The following is a 20,475-nucleotide window of genomic DNA, read 5'->3' on the forward strand; positions in this document are numbered from 1 at the left end:
TGCAATTTTACAGCTCTTTTTTGACTGAAATAGGTAGAATTTATCTCGCCTGTACCATCTCTCTCTCTCTCTTACACATGATTTCTCATACAGTCCCACATTATACGTTCATGCTGGTTTTCTTCACAAAAAGCCTTTGGCTGTTTGTATTGATGAAAGTATTCTGCAGTCTGCACACAAAACAAGCGTAAGGGTCCCCTGAACTTCTCTCTTTGAGAGGGCTTTCTTGATTGGTTAATGGAGAGGAATCTTTTTTCTTTCTATGTATTATATTTCAGAACACTTTCAGCCAATAAATAACAAATGAGTTCAAAGACTGGTAGCCCCCCTAGCCTTTTATGTAAAATAATCTGTCAATCAATATAGGGCCAATCAAAACTGGTCAACATTCTTTGCCATTAAATTAAAGAGTATATCTTCTCCACAAAAACTTAAAGACTTACTAGACTTTTTTTTCTTCTTATTATATGGCATATGCAAAAGTTGTAAGTCTATGCTGCTAAGCCAGGATAGGGCATTGTCTGTTGTGTCTTTAATTCCGTCAAGGCCACATTGACAGCATCTGAAGGGGCAGTCTTGTACCACAAGCAGCACAATTTGTTCAGGGAAGCCGCAGTCACGAGCTGGGTGGTCTATTAACCCGTTGAGGATGGACTGATTTTGCTATAACATGCCTGCCCAACACACCTGCCCAAGTATTCTCAGGACTCATCTTCAATGGGTTAATTACAACCGATGGAGGTGGTGCGCTGTCCTGGCATGGGTTGTGCGGCTACTTACCAAACTCAACACTATAGAAAAGAGTTGGGAGTTTGACAAAGCTCAGAGACTAACAATTTATACCCACACTGACAAGCTCTTCTTCTTCTTTGTCACGTTGCATACACATATGATGACATAAATGGTATCCCGGGGTACCAAATGAAAATCAGCCATTTTGTTGAATTATTTATTCTTTTAAAAAGGTTGTACCCTGGGTTGCCAAAAAGTGGAAATTATTTTGGTACTGGATCTAGCAGCGCTAACCACTGCACTGCAGTGCACTGAAGTACATACTATTGCTAGCACAGCGTGCCATGCATGCATCATATAACATGCAGTGGCATGGGCATGACTATGTACACGCACACAAGGTGCATGCATTTCTCTGTGGCTGTCCTCGAGTGGACGTGAGGTGGCGCTACACAACAACGCGGTAACCCGAGGTACTCGGTACCCCGGGGTAACGCCTGATGCATCATATTATAATATCATATTCTAGTAGCGCCAACGATATTTGTTCCCGTGCACTTCCTGATGTCGTTGAACCAACTTGCTGCTGGCCTACCCCTTTTTCTCTTCCTTTCGACCATCCCTTGAATGATTCTCTTCTCAACGCACTCAAGGCACTCAGACACACTCAAAAAAAGGGGGGGGGGAAAGAAATTGGTTTCTAAACTGTCTTATGGAGGTTCAGGATAAATGTCTTAGAAATAGCACTAGAGTAATCTACCCAGTTTGCGACAGGGTGCCTATTTCTGGCAGGGGCACTTTTATTCATCATTAGAATAGCTAGTGAACATCATGTGTGCTTAGTCCCACTTTGGAACACAAGCAGGAGTTACTCGCAAGTGATATTGGAAGTGACACCTGATTAGGCCTTGTCACCAATGAATGAAATGGCCTCTGCCGCAACTAGGCACCCTGTACAAAGCCTGCCTTAAACAGTTTTGTTTACTGTAATGGATCATTATCACCCTGCAGAGACAAGCTATCTACGGGATTCCTGACGTGTCCCACAGGATATCGCAGCTCCATCCAGTGCTTCTTCCTCAGGGCTGCCATGCGTTTGTTGGACTGGAGCGATGTCTCACTCAGCCAGGTGTCCGGTCTTCTCGCAGCGTGCAATGCAACAGATGTTCTGAAGAGAGGGTCACCACTCTGGAAGGAGGCAAGTACACCAACATTGAGGGGTTTTTTGTTGCTGTTGTTGTTGTATTTTTTGTTTGTTTGTTTCCTTGGGAACCTTTCAAGTCTGCTATCTACCATCAATTTCCAAAGCTCTCTGGTTTATTATTTCATTGAATGATTTTGAGTTCCAATCTGTCCCCATGTATTGTTTGAATTTTCTCTGTAGACACTTGGATTAAAAACTTACCTTAAAAATTCGAGCTTTCATATGCATTTTTTTTTTTGACAGAAAATAGTTGGATGCTTTTCTGCTCAATATTTTGTTGTTGTTGTGTGTTATTTCTTCAGTTTGTTTTCACAGATATATTAATGTGTGCAGGTAGTGTATATTTTATTTGCTTTTGTTTCATATATACCTGCATCTCTGTTGCTCTTGCACACCCAAGGTTTGCGATGCTCTGAATGAAAGCTTCAGTTCAGAGGGAGGTCCAGAGCCTGCTTCATCCCTGTGGCAGCAAACGCTCCAGGAGGTCAAAGATCACCTTCACGTTGACCCCACTGCCAGTTTCTCAGAGGCGGACGACCTGCCAGATATTCACAAGGCACAGAGGGTGGCTGTGATCGTCCTTCTTGTGATGGATGCTCAACATTCTGATCTCCAGAAAAAGTAGGTGCAACAATTATTGTGAAAATGATGTTGATGTTGATGGTGATGGTGATGATGATGATGATGATGATGATGATGATGATGATGATGATGATGATGATGAAGAACAAGAAAGTGATCATGATCATGGCCATCATAAATGATGGCAAATGTATAGGAAAAGTGGAGAGCACAGACCTCTGCCAATTGCATCATTTCCACCCATCTGTACATATGCTGCAAATGAAAATTGACTCTTTTTCCCCAACAATAAAGAATCCTTTTTAGTGTCTCTACTTTCTACCATAGCTTCCTGCTGTGCCTTGAGTGTGCAAACTCAAATATGCACAGCTTGAATTCTCATTTGTTGACCCAATTTGCCAGTGATAGAGAATCCTTTCAAAGATTTTAAAAAAAAAATTCTAGGGTCCGGATGATGGTCCAGATCACTACCAAAATGAAATCGTCTGTTCCTTCTTTTCGTGTAATTCCTAAATTTCATCTTAATCCATTTACAACTTTCTGTGTTATTCTGGAAACAGGCAAGGCAGTGCCAGCAGAAACATAACCTCACTGATGGAGGTAATGATGATGATAAGTTGAATGATAGTGATGAAGAAGATGGTAATGGTAACAGCACTAATAATACTGATACTATTTCATGGCATTTACTTGAAGTCCCATCTTAACCTGGCTGTGATTAGAATTTATCTGGACACACTAGAGTGTTTCACATTGTGACAGTCCCACATTGGTGCTGTAGTGCTCAGGAATGGATAAATAGACAGAGTTTGCTCTATACGCCATATATTTCGCGAGTCTAAATTTTTGCGAATCGAAAATTCCTGACGATTTCGCGAGTGGTTAAATTCATGATTGTGGAGTCCTGTACTGAACGGAGAAGAGTACACGCGTACGTCACATTCACGTCGGGGATCAGTGTCAATATTTTCGTGTGTCTTTAATTTCGCAAATAGTACCTGACTCGCAAAGTTTGCGAAAATAAAAACCTCGCAAAATATTTGGCGTATACAGTAATTGTTAAAAGAAAGCAAACCAGTGGATGTGCAGTCAAGCAAGCAAAGTGCTACAAGGCTTGAGGAGACTTCAGGACATCTTACTACTCTGTCTCCTTGTCACTTTTTTTTAAAACATTTTAAATGCAATGTTAGTGTTTCACATGGAAGAATCAGCAATCATATTGTTCTCTGCAGCCCATTGCTGTGTGTATCTAAGTCTTTTCTATGTTGTTGAAGAATTCTCAAAGGCCTTGTGATTATAAAATTTACAACTGATTCTTAACTTTACAACACAATTTAGGGCATTACAGTTCCTGTTTCTCCTTCCTATAGCTCCATTTTTGTAAATTTCAGGGTTTTTGTTTGTTTGTTTGTTTGTTTTCAATGTTGTTCACATTGCATTAATTGATGAATTCAACCAGTCCTGTCTAGTACTCACCCCTTAACAGATATATATGCATTGAAGTCTAAATGTCTGAAGCAAAATTTCCCAGGTCATTATGGGTTAAGGTGAAAACATAATTCTCATATGCCTGCAGAACTGTCAAATTTTGCTCTATTATGCAGAAGTGTGTGAAATAATGCTGCAGTAGCACAATTTCAGTTGGGTAGCAACTAAATTGTGAAATATTAGCCAAGAGGGTTTGCCAGAAGTACTACAATCTCAGATCATACCAGATCATGGTTGCTACGTAATTTTTTTATAACTGATTATCGATAATCGACAGGGCCACAGCAGTATACACTGATCTCCTGTGCTAGAGTGAATTGCATGCAGCTTGTTTGGAATTGTGATTGCAAGGACATAGAGGATCAAGTAATATTCTACCTACCTACTACTGAATGGGGAGGACAGTTGTGGAATTAAAGTTGTGTACTGTGATTAAAATTTTACACCTTTGATCTTAAAATACTTCAAAAAAAAAAATTGATATCCTGGCAAATCACATCAGCCAGGTAAGTGTGCAGTAGACACTTTCAATGCATTTCAGTTAAATTCTAAATGGTGAAAGAGTAATTTTGAGTCCATCTGAGAACTATGTTTTGGCTTTGAGTTGGGCACTACGTCCTATCATCCTGCCTTTCAGCTCCCTCCCAGCATCGGACCTCCTCTTCCCACTCCTAGAGGTGTTGAGTCGGGTTGGGAGCCACATCTACCAGCCCTCCCTCAAATCAGACAAGGCCCTCCAGCTGCTGCTGATGCTCCTCCGAGAATCCAACATGGCTTCCTGGGACAAAGGAGGTCACCTAGGTGAGGTCATTTGGGATTTAGCTATGTTGTTACCGTTGGCAACCAGGTTGTATAAACAGTCAGTGGCAGGCGTTCCTGAAAGGATGAACTAAAAAAAATAATAATAATAATAAAATAAAGTGGTCCTTGAATGAAACCTTTGCCTTTTGATAAGGTAGAAATAAAGTTGTTAGAGGTCGTGGTTCAGTGAACTTTCATTTTCTTGCTATTTCTTTCTTGTGGTATTTACCATGTAGGTTATGAACCGTAATTAATTGCATTACTTAGTGTTAATGTGGGAAGGATGCAGGCACCAAAATTGGATTTATGTCATTAATTTTAGAGAATGCTTTGACTGCTTTTGAACTTCCCACACAAACTAGGGAAATTTCCTGTAGTACCCCCTCAAGTGTTTGTTAAGTTTGTGTAGTTTGAACACTTCAACCGAAACTTTGAAAAGTTTGTCATGTGACCAGTCTACCACCTGTTTGCGGGTGGTGTCTCTGAAGCATGCATTCATTGGGATTATCATTTCCACATTGTTTACTTAACAATCAGTTGTTGTATGGTGTGCGCTTTCTGCTTTGTTGCACATGCGCACTAGTGACCAAAAAGTCAAGAACTCATCGAGAACTGAAACTTTGAGAAGTTTGGCCACCAGTGTGAACGGAAGAGCAAACTTTGCAAAGTGCTCTTTAAGTTAAACTTCGAGAAGTTTTGTCAGTGCGACCACTACTAATTTTTCCCTCTTTTTGGTTCAGATCTACTGTCATGCCTTACTTCAATGCTGAGCTCTACTCTTGGTGAAATTTTCCAGTACCTCCTCAGGCGACTGCTGGCAAATCAGGAATCTCAGGTGTGTTTGATAATGATTAACAATTCAGATCATATGAACAGATCGACAACCTTGTGTTGATGATTGTTGTGTGTGATTATGTTACTGAATGCTGGATGGTAGCTGTGTCTCTATGTGCAAAGCATGGTGAATGGGATAGGGCAGGATTACTTTGAAGTGGAGTAAATCCCCCAAATTGCAAAACTTGTAGGTTAGTATTACAGGAGTCAGTTCATTCTCTTTTAAAAAATTTTAACAGGAGAGTAGGATTTGTTTGAGAAGCCCTTTCCCCAAAGTATAATGCAGCCTGCTAGAGTTTGTGTACTCTGCTGTTTGTGAGAGGACACACAATTTACATTTTTCTGCTTAATGAAGGGTGCTTTAATTTACAAAATGGCCTAATACTGGCATAGCGAAATTTGTGTTTGTGCCTTTGCACCTCTGTAAGTTAACTCATTTCCTATGAGATTCTGATGTCATCAAAGAGTTTGCACAGTACCCACTTGTTTCTTGTAGGCAGTGGGCTTAGGGTAGGGTCCTTCTTTTTCCATTGGGGTCAAAAGCTCCTAAAATGTCTGCAGAGATTTTTCTCTTTCACCTTATGGTTTGGAAATCTGCTATGCTTGATTCAAAGGTGCGCGATGTCGGCAGAGTTGCCCTGTACGGCTCCTTCCTCGATTCCCTGCTCTCCTTTGCCGCGCGACTTGGCCGCGACGGTCAAGGGGACGTGTCGCTGACCGCGGCTCTGACAGAAGGCAAGCGGCTCTTCATTGATGGTGTCCAACTCCTCGTGGGGGTGACCGAAAGCCCCAAGGTGAGTTGTGGTAGACTTGAATCAATGTTGGAGATTATCATTTTTGTGTGTGAGTGTGTGAGCCACAGGTAGCATCATGTGGCAGGCATTGTTGTTAGAGCAAAAATATATCTTTGTCAGTATCACTGTAGGAGATGTATGATGAGCTAGTGAAAGTGATGTGTAAACGTGTGTCCACCTGTGCGTACTCTGATTTCAATGAGAAACATAACCGTGACCATTACATGTTATATGATGGATGTCAGAAAAAGAAAACAAAGAACAAAACGAAGAGGAACAAATAACTGATCTGATGCAATGCGAAACCCACTCTTTCCTGTATATGTCTTTTGTTATACTTTTATTTTTCACGTGGTAAAAAGTGGACACAAAGCTGGGAGTATAAGGGGTGAATATTTGGTGCATCATTGTCATTCTTGTAGGGTTCTGCCCGTAGTGGTCAGTTCAGGGACCACATCTTGACCACTCTCCTTGCTTGGCTCCTGCGACTGGACGATTTAATTCCGACCCCATTGCTGCCCCCACCCTCGGACTTCCTAGATGCACTCCTTGGCATCAAGTCTTCAGTAAATGCACACAAGGACTCATCCAGAGAGAGCAAAGGTTAGTATACCATGACCTTTGACAATATTTGCTTGTGAGACTTAATAAACTATGACCTTTGTCCTGACAAATCCAGAAAACAGTTGCTACATGAAAGAAATTATTGAAAGAATTGAAAGAAAAGAAAAGTTTTAAAGTTTGTAATTGTCTTTACCATTGTTAAGATGCTTTTTTGAGGTATGAATAGTTGCCAAAAGCAGAAGACACAGTGCTCCAAATTGTATTACTTCAATATTCTGTGAGCCGGAGGAGTTATTCTGTCAATACATAGGCAATAAAAACAGTCTGTGCTGCTGTATAATAATTCAGACGTTGTAGCATTCATCATACAAAAGCGGAAACAAAAAATATGAAAGATTCAAGAATAAGGAAAAAAGGAGAGGTTTCTCACTGTTTTTAAAAATCGATCAAACTGGTTTAGAATTAATGAAATGTGATGCTTGAGCTCAAGCAGTTCCCAGATAGTGTGTAAATAAAAAAGCTGAGATTTCTGAAGATACCAAAGACTCATCAGCATGACATTTTGTTTTCCCTCATCTGTGTCTGCCTTACCAGGACTTGGGTCAGCCGTGTCTGACCACGGCCGCATCCAATCCGGTCTCATCCAGACCAAGTGGGAAGGCCTCCTGACCCTGGTCCAGCGGAGTGGTCCTCACGCAGAGGGCAGCCGCCTGGACTCGGAGTCGCTGGAGCGCGTCTTTTCCGGCTACCTGCTGGACATTGGTCTGGTGTCCAGTGTCCAGGCTGTGCCTCTGCTCAAGTGTGCCACTCTCCTCATTGACAAAGTAATGGAAACCGGTTTAGACGGTGTCAAAAAATAGAATGAAATACATTAAGGATGAAATAATCACATGCGTAATCATTGTCTATCAGGCATGAACAAGGTGCTTGTATTCCGTGGTAGCACAATGGGATATCACAGAGAAATATGGGTAGATTAAACCAGCTAGCAGGCTATGAGTGGGAGTTCAGTTTACTAATCAAGGAGATCATCACTAACTACATTAAGCTATCTCTTTTCAAAGGGAAAGGATTTGAATATATCTTTGTTTTTGTTGTTATTTTTTTCTGATTGTTGAAACTCAAGAAAACCTAAGAATACAGGAAGCAAAGAAACAGACAACTGTGCATTAACAGAAGAAGATATATGCAAGTGTAAACGAATTACAGTCTCAACACCATGAGCAATGATAAATTCCATATGGCTGTGGATATTTATTTATTTATTTTTTCTCCTATTCATGTTATGGCAGTCTGTAGCTTGCTATGGTCTTATTGAGATAAGATTTGATTTTACAAAAGAAACTTGGTAATTTAGTGTCTGAAATATATGAAATATGAAGGATGTTGGATGTCATAGATTTTAAAGAAAAGATATCAACTTCAATATGTACAGCTGTAAAGTAATTGTCATCTCTTCTAAATTTGTCACTATTAGGTAGCAGAGAGGAACATTCCATCGTGCCTTGAGGGGGTAAATGCAGCCTGGACCACAGTATTGGATGGATGGACTGCAAATGTGACGTTCTGGTGTGTGTACGAGGCGTTTGTCGCATTGACGTATCAGCCAGCACTACTTCAGCATGGAGAGGGGTCAGAAGTTCATGCCACCCTCCAGAAGGTCAGATTTGTCAGCTTAAAGCCATCCTGATGCTTGAACAAATTTGGCTTCCACGCTACCCCGCATTATGGCTTGTCATTGCATGCTATATAGTGTCGCATAGTCCCTTTTCAGTCAGGTCGAAGTTACAAATAGTTCACAAAATGCATTTTCTGCAGGATGTGCATTGACATGTCATGTTTACATTATACTTTCATGTATTGGTATTCATTGCCATGATATTCTTGCAGTAGTCACTATTTTCCCCCTTTTTGGTCACAAAGCTTGTTTCGACTGGTGTCAATGTGCAAAACATGTGCAAACCCAAATCCGCACAATTGTCGGGGTGGCTTAACACTCTCAATTTGTCATGATATGTTGATGTGTTGTTGGTAAAATATGAGGAGTACTAGTGACGGAACCTACATGAATGTGTGGATAAATGTTAAACGACAAGTGTGGGATTGTGCCACAAATGGGGTATCATCAATGCAGAGGTGCCAGACCTCTCTTCTAACGTATCCAACGCAAATTTCATGTTCTCCCGGTTGTGCCTGACAAATAGAAAACTTGCTGTGCAGCTTTACCCAATATAGCAAGAACTCATGCCTGCAAACTGCTTTTCAAGCCTTAAAAAGAGTCAATTATGTACACATTGATAGAAAGTATGGTCAGTAAGCCACCACTGAGGAAAAAGAATATTCATAGATTTGAATACGTAAGCATACTGGTGTTTACTGTTAATGTGCGGAACATTGATATAGGATGGATGGCCTGCAAGTGTAACTGGAAATGTCCTTGTCCACAGTTCACTTCCAGGATCATGAGTCAGGGCCAGACCAGGTTGGGTATGGTCAACGTTCTCATCTCACACCTGGCTGACATGCTGTCCAAGCACTTCTTCCAACGTCCGCCCAAGGACCGTCGCTACAATGCCATGACCGTCTTAAGGAACATTTCTGACATTCTGCGGGAGGCAGTGCTGTTTGGTCCAACCATTTCCAAATCTGTTCGGTCAGTATGATTGAAACTTTGTTGTTTGTTGAACCTTATTGGAGAAGAGTTTAGGCGAAAGTAGCACATCATCCAAGTTCATATGCAGGAGAGGGGTGAAAAAACTCACCAGACCTTACAGCCCCACATACAAGAGAGAGAGAGAAAGGAAAAAAATGTTGCTCCTATAAGCCATATGGGAGCTGATTGTAATGATCTCTGCTTTATAGGTCAGTCATTTACATTCTACATGTAGACTTGTTCAGTGGATTGAAAACTCCAAAGTCTTGCATTGTCACAGGTGTTTTGCAGTGTTTAGAAATGGGAAGGTGCTGTATACAAGACTTTTGAATAGGAACTTAAGCTGTGGTTGATGGATGACCATACAAATGTATTTACATTGAAATCCCAAAATGTGGTGTGGTGAATTTCATTACTAGAACAAACCCTGTGTTGTCATGCATTTTTGGATCGCAACCTTCTGTTTTACTGTATAGTATGTCAAAAAAAAAAAAATGAAATTGTCTTCATGGAAAGATATGCATGTCATCCAACAGTAAGAATCTTGTAGGGCTTTATCTGTCTCTGTTATGTTGTAGTGTAGTACCTGTAGGAATATCATACTACTTTTAAAGCCCTCCTTCATGGACAGTGTTCTGTGTGTTTTCTGTTGTTTTTGTTTGTTTGTTTTTTTTCAGCAGGAAGATGTAGGTGCCATAGTGCAATACCAGGGATGTTTTTTTCTTTTTTTCTTTTTTCTTTTTTCTTTTGATTATTCTCCCTCTTCCCCCTCGTTTTCTAATTGTGCAGTTTGATGGAAGATGTTTCTGCTTACCTGGTGCAGCATGAGGGGTTGTTGACAGTCCGGCGCACTCTCAAGAGTGGCAGGTAAAAAGACCAATTCTTCACTATTTTTCAGACCTCAGATGCACTGAATATTTGATGACATTGTGACAGAAGACTTCTGAAGTGCATATCTAGAAATATTACGGAAAATAGAAGCTGTATCGTGATACAAGAGATACTTATCAGCTATTAGAGAAGATGATGGTGTGGCTCAGTTGGTTGCATTGAGTATTGTCTAGAGTTTGTGTGCGTGAAACCCAGTGAGGCCAGCTGAGCCAGTGTTGCCCATCTCACCTCTGGCAGAGAACAGAGCTCGACCAGATGGTGGAGTTTTGTGCTTACTTTCCAGAAACAGATGATACCAAGCCCTCTTGGTTCAGCCCAGGCGACAAGTATTAACCAGCAAACACTTTGTTACGCATGAATGATAAATCAAATCAAATTGATGAAAACAGTTTTGTCAAACAGGCATGCTGTACCATAAGAGAGAAAAAAAACAGCTAACCAGTAACTCAGTTGCACAGACACACTAGACATTGACTTTTATGGGTGCCATATTCTTACATCTTACTCCTCAGTAATGCAACTGACCCTCGTCATCCGAGAGTGGCTGCGATCAACATCTTGATTCAAATTGGCAACAGCGACCTCCAGGGGAAGGAGGCATTTTTTGAGGACTTCCTGACTAGTCTGCTTGACAAGGTAAGCACATGTTTGTTTGAACTTTGACCTTAGCTTCCTGTTTTCATTGTCAAAGAAGTTTTGACCAAAGTGTCAATATTTTTCTTTATTCGGACATGTGAGGCACAGATTGATGTATCAGTTGCTGTCTAATGGTGATTTTGTATACACCCTCAAAAAGGGTTTTGGAAACAAACTTGGTTGTACATTTTGTTGTTGTTTTCAAAGATTTATTGGTATTCTCTTTACTTTGTTCTTTATTCAAATCTTTCTTTCTTTCTTTTCTTCCCAGTCTTTTATTATTTGTGTATTTACTTACTTTTTTAAGGCTTTAGGCCTAGTGAGTGGGTTTGAAAGCCCAAGCTTCCTAACACATTATTGAATATATTTGTATACTTTATTCAGTTTATATTATAAGTTTATAATAGAAGCTACATGTTTTTCACAGTCCTTGTGAATTTACGCAACACCCAACATAAGATGTATCCACCAAATCCATGAACCCTCACAGCTAAATTCAAAGGTTTCCCATAATTTACACCCAGGATGAGGAAATTACTCCAGTAAGACGCAGTTACATCATCAACTCTATGGTCCATCGACTCAAACTGCGGATTTGGCAAGCGGCTGTGGTGATCGTGCAGTTCCTTTCTGAGGTAACCTTTTCTGTTGTCTTCTTCAACACAACTTGATACCTTGAAATACATCCATTTAGCCATACATCTGTTCATGCCTACAATATAAACCTGTTTGCATACATTTATCCACACATACTGACATACACACTCACAGACAAATGCACACATACATTCAAACATACATTGATTAATACATGATAGCTTGTCAAGCATTAAGATGACATGCCTGACTGTGGCTCAGCTGTGTTACGTGAAGATTAGTGGCCATCACCATGAAAGCATTTAACAGGGAGTTTAGATGGTGCTTTAAACAGAAATAACATCTATGGGCTCAAAATCCATCTTTTATCATTTGGAATTTGCTTGCAATATTTTGAAAGGGTCTATCAAGAAACTTGTCTGGCTGATGAAATTTGCCTGGATAGTGAATTGTTTCGGAGTATTTTGAGATGAAAAGTGTGAAAAAAGTACCAGACTTTTATTCCTGAAGAGACCTCCCTGCTCGGTATTGGGTAGGTAGAATGTTACTTGATAATGAATTGTGCCCTAACAATTTTATTTCCCAACAAACTGCTTGCAATTCAGTCTCGCGCAGAAGATTGATGTATACTGCTATGGCCTGAGTTGTTGATTATCGATAAAATCATTTGTAAAAGATTACATAACAACAGCGATCTAATATGTTTTCAGATTGCAATAATGTTGGTGTACCTTTTTGGTTGATATTCACATTTACGTCGTTTAGAAGCAATACCCAACTAAAATTGTGTTATCACAGCACTATTTCACACATTTTCAATGTACATATATGTGTCTATTTTGCGGCAAATTTTGGCAGTTTCTGCAGGCATTGGGACAGTGTGCTTTACCCTTTGAATATTTATATGTGTACATGTTAATATGCATGATATTGAGTTCACATGGCCAAACTAGGAAGCACTTTACAAGAGCTGTGTAAATTCTCACAAGCTGGTCATGTGGAGGAATAAAAAGATTGAAAGAGGTCCAGTCTTGTAGAAGAATGCTCCCTAACAGTCAGCTTTGTTTTGTTTTGCGCATCGCCGTACCTCAGACATCAGCTGCAGCAATGCTGGGTAAAGTACTGAGGGCACTGAGGGCCGAGAACCAGACCTCCACCAGACATCTCATGGAGCTGTTTGTGGTGCGACTCCTACACTTGCACCCGCACCTTGTGGACCAGTTCTGGACCTATGCCGCAGAGGTACCTTTTCCCATCTCCTCCCTGCTACTCTTTCTACATTTCCCTCTCTGTCCGTCTGTCTGTCTGTCTGTCTTCCTATCTCTTTCTCTTCTCATATTTTTCCATCTCTCTGGTCTAATTGATCTCCAATGTCATCTGTAGTCTCCAATAAGATATAAATGAATAGAGAATTGTTGGAAATGGAGGCACTGGGCTGTTATTTGAAGTTCATTATGTCACTGTCATAGACTAGCTTCAGCTCGCTGGCATTGATTACTGACCAATGATATGTAGAAAAGAGGTTCAGATCCCAGACTGTTTGTTCTTTTCACGGGTCCAGTTGTATCGCAAATTAGTCATTTGAGTCCCATTTCATAAAAGATGTTGGGATAGCAACCCTTGCCAAAATAGCAAGTTCCCGTAGCAGCAGCTAATCAGGAAGCAGGAGTCTTTTCGTTACCATGACATTTGTCACTTCGGCAAGAGTTGCTGTCCTAACAACTTTTTAGGAAATAGGAGCCAGATCTAACAGAGAACTACAGCAAAATATGTGTTTATGATGATGTACCTGATCTGTAAAGATATTTCCATCATTTACACATTGTTGTACTTAAGCATTTTCATAAATTTTCTACAGTGAGGATCACACAGCCCCATAGGCCCGAATTCACGAAGGTGGTACAATCTTGTCCATGGTTTAGACCATGGACAAAGACCTTAGATTTTTATGGGACTCCAAGTGTCGCATGGCCTATTTCGTTGACGAAATGTTAACATTTCCTAGCGAAATGAACATTTCATCGACAACGAAATGACTGATTTCGTAACGAAATGGGCATTGCGACACTTGGTGCCCCATAAAAAAACTACGGTCTGTGTCCATGGTTTAAACCATGGACAAGATTGTACCACCTTCGTGAATTCAGGCCATTGAGCTCATCAGTCAAAATTTTGTGTTTTTTGTTGTTTCCATTTTTAATTATTTTGTGAGTGTTGTATGTTTATGTTTGACCTTTCAGGTTGCAAACTCTGAAGAGGTCAGTTTCTCACCACTGCTGATGATCATCGCACATCTCGGAACTGTGCATCCCAAGGAGCAACAGGTGAGACCATCCCGTCCCTCAATGGACGGCGAGGGACTGGACTGGGGATTAGATATGTCTCAGCCATGATAGGCCACTTGATCGACTGTCAGAATTATCCTGGTTGATTGTCTGTCAGAATGATCTTCTTCTTGTCTTTCTTTACTGGGATTAGAACACATGGATAAGCAGTGGTTGATATGGTAACTTGTTGTTGTCGTCGTCGTCGTCGTCGAGAGTGGTGTTGGGGGGAGGTGGATGCTGGTGAGGACTGAAGTTCTTATTGTAATTCTTCTTCTGCAATTCTCTCCTTCAATTTGCTGAATTCACCCATGCAGGAAGCCTTCTACATGCGGGCCATCCCGACCGTTCTGCCCTGGACCTTTGTGCCAGCCATGGCCCTCCGCACCCAGGCCCAGGTCTCCCTCTGCAAGATGTGGAGGGACTGCCAGGAGGCGGGGCTCCAGGCCGTGATTGACAGGTATCCGGGTGTGGCCGTCTGCATGGACTTCACCAAGAATAGCAAGTGAGAGAAAGAGAGGAGTCTTTGGCGGTGACTTTTTTGCCATGTATTGCTTTGGCTGTGATGATTTTAAAGGGATTGTATAGTTTTGGTTGAGACCTAACTTCAGGTTTTTGACATCTTTCAGTGAGATAATGAGAAACTTCTTATGAAATATGAAAGAGCATGTAATTCCAAGAGGGATTCAGTGTTTGCTTGATGACAATTGGTTTTGAAATGGCTTAGATATTCAAAACAGAGCAATCCTAATAAAAGTTGGGACCCACCTTTGATTAGGATCACTTTGTTTCACTTTATTTTTGGATGTCTCGGCCATTCCAAAGCGATTTTCATGTAATAAACTTGGAATTCCTCTAAGAATGGTATGCTATGTATTATTTCATCAGTGGGTATGTGGTATCTCGCAAAAAGGTAAAAGCCCAATCCTAATCTCCACTAATACTATTCCATCCCTTTAAGAGCTCCCAAAGAGCTCCCAAAGGCTTCTATAATTTAACAACCTTGTACTTTGACTTTTAAAGGGCAACACTAGAAGCAGCTCCATGATGGTTGCATCGAAAACCTTTACTCTTACTTGTTTAAAGGGTGTGTACAGTTCTGGTTGAGGCGAGGATTTAGCTTTTAACGTTTTGCGAGATATTCAGAAACCACTCTATGAGATGTCAAAGAGCATGCAATCTTAAGGGGTATCAAAAGTTTATTTGATGAAAATCGGTTTTGAAATGGCTGAGATATCCAAAAACAAGGTGAAACAAAGAGATCCTAATAAAAGGTATGGCCTGTAGTCATTTATTATTATCACTTTTTTGGATATCTCAGCCATTTAAAAACCAATTTTCATCAGATAAACGTTGAAACCTTCTTAAGATTACATTCTCTTTTATATTTCATACGAGGTTTCTCATTATCTCACTTAGGAATGTTCAAAACGTGAATCCCCACCTCAACCAGTACTGTACAGTCCCTTTAAAGGAGACCTCCGGATGATTTTCAGACTATTGCATTAGTTATACTGAGTAAAAAGTTTCAGAATTTATAGTGATTGGGATGAGGAATAAAAATGTTTTCAACATTTGTAACAAATTGCAATGAACAAGGATGATGACATGGCAGCCTCACCATAAGAATGCATGAGTTAATTGGGGCTCAATGAAAAAGAACAGAAGAAGAAGGCATGTATAGATTCTACACAGGTAAACTTATTAAGCAAGCAGTATTGTAATGGAATTACACTGCTACATTTCTGAAAATTCTGTGAGGCTCATATATCATCACCACTGTTCAGTGAACTTTGTTTAAGTTTTTTTTTCAGAGTATTGATGTTCAGTGTAATTTGTTTAAGATTTTTCAGAGTATTGGTTTCTCTGCTCAAGACCCGCAATAAATTCTACTAATCTATACATGGAGCTGTTTATTCAAGAACTACATGATGTGAAATTATGAAAATCGTATGGAATACCCCTTATATATGTCCTGTCCTCCTGCATCCAACAGTGCCTTGGAGCAGCTGAGGAAGAGGATGGATGGAAGCTTCTTCCTGAAGTTCTTCAATCCCATCCTGGACCTCAGCGTGGAGACCATCTTCCACACCATGCCCTATCTCACCCTTGTCACTGATGACGAGCTCGTCAGGCCAGAATTGTTCCTGGTGTCCGATGCGTCGCCGTGGAAACGGGATGATGCGTGTGCAGGGATGCCCCTCTTCAATGGCCGAGACACCCTCAGGACCTGCAAACTGAAGGAGAAGAAGAAACTCACGTCAGGTAAATTTCACTCTTATTAAAACCGGTTTTGTCCTTGTGATACATGTGAATTGTATCTTCCCCCTACTGTTTAATCATATTACAATATTACAACCAGTCTTTATGTTTCCAGTGGTTTTTTTTTTTTACATCATCTGATATGAAAAAAGTAAGAAATACAGCATCTCAACAGTGGAAAAAATAATTTTAAATGTTGTGACTTTATCTGCATGCCGCAAACTTTTGCATGCCATTCATATAGAGGGAGGTTTGGGAAACTAGTCTCAGTGGCCAAGTCTTCTGCTTGATGCATGAAACGAAGTGAACAAAAAAATAGCACATGCCATGTAATATGCACCATGATGCAGGAATGAATTGAACTGTCAAGTAATAGTTGTACACAGAGTGTCTGATTTGAAAAGTGTCTGTGATTCTGCAGGAGGCTCCCTGAAAACTGAGGACTCAAGACCTTAAAAGAGAATATAAAATCCTCCCCATATGGGGAATTATTTCTGCTGAAGGCAATGCACATACATTGTACATATCTCCATGATTGCTCTTCGAAACCTTCCCTAGTTAGATGTGTGAGTGTTGGCGTCCCAGGGGTATGTGAAAGATTAACCCGCTGAGGACGGACTGATTTTGCTACAACACGCATTTCCCATAGACACCTGCCCGAGTATTCTCGGGACTCGTCCTCAACTGGTTAATGGAAGTGTTTGGTCTCCCCTCCAGTAAAAGACGCCGAGATCAGGGCAGTGTCCTGGCTGGAGGACGGCTCGGCTGACGTCCAGAAGAAGATCACTCCATGGAAGGAGGCCCCCGTACCCGGCCTGGAACCCTCCGCAGGTCAGAGGTCAACCAGGGGTCATCTGGTGGTTGTGGCATCACTAGTGGATAGGATACCAAATCTTGGAGGTGAGGGGTGAAAATGGAGAAAGGAGACACGGACACACACTGTGGCACTCGGAATCAGACATTCACACACGTTAGTTAGGCTCATGAGAACAGACAGACAGTCAAATGGATTCACGCAAACACACACTCATCTGCCTATCAGACTTTCATTCTTGTCCTTTGTGTCATGCCTAGCAAATAAGAAGGCACAAGTATTTGCGGGCGTCAGAATGAAATTTCCATGTTTTGAGCTACATGTTTTTGTCATCTTTGCATGTCATGGGATAATATTGCAGATATTGTGTGAAAAGACCAGAGATGGCCATTGAGGTGGCTCAAAATGCAAGATGCATGTCAATGTAAAAAACATCAACAACAACAACAACACCACCAACAACAGCTTCATGTGGGAGGTAGCTCATTGTTGATTTTGTTTTTAAAAATGCAGTCCTTAAAATGACATACTGCTGAAGTGTGTTTTGATCAATGCATTTTCTGAGAGGGTAAGATGTAAAATTACCTACGATAGGCAAGTGCAGCTGTCCTGTACATATGTGCAGAGTCATTTTATTATCCAGACATGACAGTTGATTGCTAAAACTTCAACCATTACCCATGGTACAGTGCAGGATGTTGACAAATGTATGTACAAATTAAATGTACATCATTATGAGAAGTGATAGAAAGGATATGATGACTAAATAGTCACCAATATTGCCCTGCCCTTCACAGGTCTGTGCAGGACATGTGAGATCTTCGGAGCATCGTGTCTGGTGCTGGGAAACCTCTTGCTCAAAGACCACCAGGATTTCCTCAGTCTCAGTGTGTCAGCTGAGAGGTGGCTGCCAATCAGAGAGGTACTGAATATGCCGTATATTTACCAACTTGATTTTGTGTAAGTGTGTGTGAACAGGGACTTCCCAACAGTATCACAAGTGGTGGAATTTGTGATTGAGGAGTACAGCAATGAATGGAGAAATTGGTATCATTCACTCATTTTTAGGAAGCAAAATTAGCAATCCCTCATGGAAAACAGAAGTGCTATAAACTTTAAGAAAGAACAAAAAAAAAAAAACCACATGTTGAGAATTGACTCTATGATGAGGTATTCCAAAAATGATTCAAGATCATTTGAATGAAGCAGACATTTACAGAGTTTGTACCGATAACAATGTACTGGTACTCACACAAATGTGATTTAGACACATGCACAATCATGTTCATGTGCTCTGCATGTGTTGTGTTTGCAGTATTCTGTAAATATTGTTGGGATCAGAGTTCAGATTATTTGGTGTTGTTAAATTAGCGAATAGCACCTGATGCTTCAAATTCATGAAAATAAGAACCTTGTTAACATATGGTGCTTAAGGTAAAGTGACACAGAGAGCCCTCCATAGTTCATCACTGGTCTGAGCACAGAGCATTATGGTCTTGACTCAGTCATTCCATTATGTTCTGTGAGAGTAATGCAAAACAGGAGAAGAGTGGCTAAATAGAATCTGAGTAATTCCAGCTGAGCTGTGCCAGCCAGAAATCCATTGTAGGAATGGGCAGACAACAGGCAATTAAATTGACAGTCAAATTTCACAGATGATCAATGAAACTGAGTTCATGATGGTGAGCCTAGCTTGGGAGAACGGTATGAGATGCAGCAAGAAAGTGTCCTCGTCGAAGTCTTTCTCAGATATTAGTTTATGTTAGCTCTGTAATGATGATGCAGCATTCTTACAGTGAAGTCAGAACCATAAATGTGACAACATAGGTCAAGAAATTCAGCTGGGGTGTAGTCAAGTAGATGTATTTGCAGGGTCTTGTGAATTCAATAAGATTAAGATCAATAGGAGATTGTGATGTTATTTAGGAGTTTTACAGGAGACTGACTGTGACTGTGATGTAATTCCTGTGAAAAATTCATGCTAGTCCTACAAGGTGGAAATGTTTGTATCAAATTTCCCTTTATTGCCCGCTGGTGCTTGGAAATATCTCGCAGTCAAATCTTTAGTTATCTGCCTATTTCTCTGCCCATCTCTGTAACCGTGAATTTGTATCCATCCAACATTTCTGACCATCTGTATTTGGTGACAGGTCAAGCCAGGTGACCTGAAGGATTACATGCTGGAGATGAAGAAACATGGCTACGCGCTGGTGGGTGTGGAGCAGACAGCAAACAGCCAGGCACTGACAGACTTTAAGTTTCCAAAACGCACCATGCTCCTGTTAGGGTAAGTCCAGGCTATTATGGGTTCTTAATATTGAATTTGTTTTTAAAGGATAGTTAGAGAAGCTGATTTTACGTAGGCACTCGTTATCATAAGAATGTGGCATCAGTGAGACTGTGCTGATTTTCACCACTGAAAACATTTCATTTATTTGTCAATTTTCTTTTACCTTTTTCATAGCAATATCAATGTGAAGTTCAGTGTTTTGTTTTTTCCACTATTTTCAGTAAATGTGTAGTGAATATGTCAAACAGAATTTGAGCTTACAAGTCAATTTCTTTGTAACATTCCAGGAACTAATTTCATTTTTACTCTGACGATGTTTTCGTGTACCTGCAAGCAATACGTTGTATCTCATTCCGCACATAAACCAATGTCTTTAGCCAAGTTTGTGTAGGTACGTGGGCCATTCGCTGTACCCATCAGGTGTGATCGCCTCCCACTCCATTCTACAATTATCTCGTATCTGTTTGGTGACCTTTGCACTGTTTTCAGGAAGGAGAGAGAAGGCATCCCGGTCGATCTGATCCAGTTCCTGGACGTCTGCGTGGAGATCCCCCAGATGGGATTCATCCGGTCACTGAATGTCCACGTTAGTGGAGCCCTGATGATATGGGAGTACACCAGACAGAATCTCCTCAACCAGCTGGACTCAAGCTGACACACCTGAGCCCCTCCACACCATCCAAGTCGTTAATCCTTTTTAAGTAATCACAGAACTCTGCAACCTTGCCATAAGTTATTTCTAACTTACAACGTACTGTAAAGTGGAAATTTTCACACATTTTTGCACAACCAGAAGCTAGCGCGAAAACAAAAGCATGCAAATGTTTTTGCTTTTTATATGTACCACTATTCTACGACTGGTGTCCAGGGAATTAAAAACACACAAAATTCATCTTACCCAGCCCAGCGCGAAAAAATTACTTGTGCGAAAATACCCACTGTTACAACATGCAAAAACTTTTCAATGTATACAGGATTGTCAACATTTATTGTTTTATTTGTATTCATG

At 40.7% G+C, this 20,475-nt stretch overlaps 1 protein-coding gene across 1 annotated transcript in view; it reads left to right on the forward strand.

The window, feature by feature from the left end:
- LOC140237094 (probable methyltransferase TARBP1) overlaps window positions 1-20,133 on the forward strand; it is a 33,003-nt gene extending 12,870 nt beyond the window's left edge. Inside the window, exons 8-27 of the mRNA XM_072317036.1 lie at window positions 1,744-1,930; window positions 2,337-2,557; window positions 4,644-4,807; window positions 5,548-5,642; window positions 6,256-6,435; window positions 6,858-7,038; window positions 7,594-7,823; window positions 8,477-8,659; window positions 9,447-9,652; window positions 10,442-10,519; window positions 11,056-11,179; window positions 11,704-11,814; window positions 12,869-13,018; window positions 14,017-14,100; window positions 14,418-14,605; window positions 16,097-16,365; window positions 17,080-17,262; window positions 17,974-18,098; window positions 19,327-19,463; window positions 19,956-20,133. Of these exons, the coding sequence (XP_072173137.1) occupies window positions 1,744-1,930; window positions 2,337-2,557; window positions 4,644-4,807; window positions 5,548-5,642; window positions 6,256-6,435; window positions 6,858-7,038; window positions 7,594-7,823; window positions 8,477-8,659; window positions 9,447-9,652; window positions 10,442-10,519; window positions 11,056-11,179; window positions 11,704-11,814; window positions 12,869-13,018; window positions 14,017-14,100; window positions 14,418-14,605; window positions 16,097-16,365; window positions 17,080-17,262; window positions 17,974-18,098; window positions 19,327-19,463; window positions 19,956-20,121 (3,262 nt within the window). The 3' untranslated portion in view covers window positions 20,122-20,133. The remainder of the gene's footprint in view (window positions 1-1,743; window positions 1,931-2,336; window positions 2,558-4,643; window positions 4,808-5,547; window positions 5,643-6,255; window positions 6,436-6,857; window positions 7,039-7,593; window positions 7,824-8,476; window positions 8,660-9,446; window positions 9,653-10,441; window positions 10,520-11,055; window positions 11,180-11,703; window positions 11,815-12,868; window positions 13,019-14,016; window positions 14,101-14,417; window positions 14,606-16,096; window positions 16,366-17,079; window positions 17,263-17,973; window positions 18,099-19,326; window positions 19,464-19,955) is intronic.
- Window positions 20,134-20,475: the final 342 nt, after the last annotated feature.

Source organism: Diadema setosum, chromosome 1 (assembly GCF_964275005.1).
Source record: "Diadema setosum chromosome 1, eeDiaSeto1, whole genome shotgun sequence".
Lineage (NCBI taxonomy): Eukaryota > Metazoa > Echinodermata > Echinoidea > Diadematoida > Diadematidae > Diadema > Diadema setosum.